The sequence below is a fragment of the Ipomoea nil genome, unplaced genomic scaffold (genome assembly GCF_001879475.1).
Source record: "Ipomoea nil cultivar Tokyo-kokei standard unplaced genomic scaffold, Asagao_1.1 scaffold1292, whole genome shotgun sequence".
NCBI lineage: Eukaryota > Viridiplantae > Streptophyta > Magnoliopsida > Solanales > Convolvulaceae > Ipomoea > Ipomoea nil.
The window spans coordinates 4,420-7,500 of NW_017617720.1; the positions used below are offsets into that span (position 1 = coordinate 4,420).

General features: G+C 42.1%; 1 protein-coding gene across 1 annotated transcript; it reads left to right on the plus strand.

Moving 5' to 3' along the window:
• Nucleotides 1–299: 299 nt before the first annotated feature.
• On the plus strand, nt 300–1,589 carry LOC109184888. The gene has a single exon (XM_019334937.1). The coding sequence runs from the start codon at nt 300–302 to the stop codon at nt 1,587–1,589; it is 1,290 nt and encodes a 429-aa protein (XP_019190482.1).
• Nucleotides 1,590–3,081: the final 1,492 nt, after the last annotated feature.

Below are 3,081 nucleotides of genomic sequence, written 5' to 3' on the forward strand. Positions count from 1 at the left end.
GAGGCTAATGAGTTATGCAAGGAAATCATGGCAAGCAAGGAAAATAATAGGTCAAAAGAGCCGGTTGTATGTGCTAAGGAACCAGTTTCTACTGCTCAAAACCCCGTGAAATTGACTGAAAATTGTTGTTCCAGAGTTCAGAGTTTTAAGGAAGCAGTTTTATCCCCCCCAAAAGGGGCTCAAAATCTTTCTAAAGAAGGGGGTAAAACCAAGAGTTTTAACAAAGCTATTCCCATACCATTGAGGGCAAAAACAATGGTCCGTGGCGGTGGTCGACGGCGACCCACCTTTGGTCGTCAATGATTGCTGCAATATGGAATGTTAGGGGCATCAACAAGCCCCTAAAGAGGAGGAAGATCCTCAGTTTTGCCAGACAGAACCATGTCTCTTTTTTTGCTTTGCTGGAAACAAGAACCACCCCCACAAAGTTAGATAAAATAATTAAAGGTATCTTTCCTAGTGAGAATGTTTTTGTGGACTTTAATACCATAAGGAATGGTCGTATTGTTTTGGTTTGGAATTCCCACAAGGTGGACTGTACTATTTTGGATGTTTCTGCCCAGTGTATTCACTGTGCCCTGAAATGCAAGACTTCAAATAAGATTTTTCAGTGCTCCATTGTGTATGGCTTATACTCGGTTGTGGAAAGAAGACAGTTGTGGAACAAGTTAATGGAGCTAAACCCACAATCAAATGTTCCTTGGCTGGTTTGTGGAGATTTTAATGTTGTCAAGTGCCCAGAGGAAAAACAGGGTGGAGTAATCCCGTCTAATTACTTCACCAAAGATTTTGTGGATTGTTGCTCCTCTCTTGGTCTCTCGGATGCCCCATCTATTGGAAATTTCTTCACTTGGACAAATGGCAGAGTGAAGGCCAAACTTGATCGTGTGTTATCAAATGCCCTCTGGACTGGAAGCAGCTTTAATTGTTGGGTTGATTTCAAGGATTTTGATTGCATGTCTGATCATTGCCCCATCATCATTAAGATGTTCAATAGTCAGGAATCAATCAATAGACCTTTCAAGTTCTTTAACATGTGGTTAACTCACCCGAAGTTCAAGCAAATTCTTCTGGACACTTGGACAATGAATATTCATGGCTCAAGGCAGTACACTTTTGTTCGCAAGCTTAAAGCCTTGAAAGCCCCCCTTAAAATCCTTAACAAAGAGGATTTTGGTCACATCTCTGAAAAAGCTTTAGCTGCTAACTCTGCTTATAATGATTTCCTGCACTCCGCTGATTTTAATGAGGATTCTGAAGATAATAGAATTGTTCTTCAAGGTTTAAGATCTAAAGCCCTGTTTCTTGCTGAAGCTGAAAGGCAGTTTATCTCCCAAAAGTTGAAGCTCAAACACTTGATTGATGCAGACAAGAGCACAAAATATTTTCATGACTTGGTCAAGAAATCAAACAAGGACAGAAGCATTACGTGCATCCTAGATCAGCATGGAATCCCAACAACTTCTTTAACTCAAGTTGGTGCTCTCTTTATAAGGGCCTACTTGGAAGCTCGAGTGAAAGGAGACCGTGTAAACAGCATTTCCTTCAGAATGGCCCCAAAATTTCTGTGTCTCAGCAACATTTTCTGATCGCTGATGTTTGCTCTACAGAAATAAGAAATGCTTTGTTTGGAATATGTGATCAAAAGGCACCTGGGCCGGATGGATATTCAGCAGCTTTCTTAAAAAAAATTGGGATTTGATTGGAGAAGACCTCACTGACTCAGTAAAAGAATTCTTCTCTTCTGGCCAGCTTCTCACGCAGGTTAACCATACAGTGATTACTCTTATCCCCAAAATTCAGAATGCCCAATCTGTGGGAGATTACAGGCCTATTTCTTGCTGCAACGTGATGTACAAAATCATCTCCCGTGTTTTAGCAGCTAGGTTAAGTGGGGTCTTGCCTGGAATAGTTAATAAAGCACAAGCAGCCTTTGGTGGAAGGTAGATCAATGTCAGACAACATTTTCTTAGCCCAAGAGCTGATTAGAGGATATGCTAGAAAAAGAATTTCTCCCCGGTGCATGCTCATGGTGGATTTGAGAAAGGCTTATGACACCATAGAATGGGATTTCATCTTGGAAGTCCTTAGAGGGCTTGAGTTCCCTCCTCAGTTTATCTTATGGATTGAACAGTGTGTTACCACCACATCTTTCTCCATTTCTGTAAATGGTGGTTTGTTTGGGAACTTTAAAGGGAAGAAAGGCCTGCGACAAGGAGATCCTATCTCTCCTCTCCTCTTCTCCTGCTGCATTGAATACCTCTCCAGAACCCTTAGCTACTTGACTTCGAGGCCTGGGTTCAACTTCCATCCCAAGTGCTCCAAAAACAGTATCTCCCACCTAGCTTTTGCGGACGATTTGATGCTTTTCTCAAGGGGAGATCAGGGTTCTGTCCAAATCCTTCTGGATGCTTTAAAAGAGCTGGAATTTGCCTCAGGTTTGACAGTCAACATCAACAAATCCAACCTTTTTGTGGCTGGAGTCCTTGATAATAGTTTGGACTTTGTGAGCTATCCGAAAGGGTCTCTTCCAATTCGTTACCTTGGCATTCCTCTTGATGCCCAAAGGCTGAAAGTTGCTCACTTCTCCCCTCTCACGAACTCTGTTTTGTCGCATATTAATGCTTGGAAGAGTTGCAGGTTGACTTTTGCTGGAAGACTTGAGCTTCTTAACTCAAGGTTATTCAAGGCTTTGTTAGCTTCTGGTTACAAAACTTTCTTCTCCCTAATAATGTTATTGACCACATCATCTCGCTGTGCAGAAATTTCCTATGGGGTAGCAGATATGCACCAATTGCTTGGGAGAAAATCTGCTGCCCTAAAGAAGAGGGAGGTCTTGGGCTTCACAACTTTAAAACGTGGAATTTTGCTTTCCTGTCCAGAATTCTTTGGGACATCCACACAAAAAGGGATTCTTTGTGGATTAAGTGGGTCAATGGAGTCTATCTTGATTCTAAAGACTTTTGGCTTTGGGAACCTAAGCCCAGGGACTCGGCACTTATGGAGGCCGTTTTCAATGTTAAAGCCACCATCATTAAGCACACTGGCAGTGACCATGGTGCAAGAGTTTTTCTGCTCAAT

Coding starts and splice junctions, on each gene's coding strand:
- LOC109184888 (XM_019334937.1), top strand. CDS start 300: ATGATTGCTGCAATATGGAATGTTAGGGGCATCAACAAGCCCCTAAAG.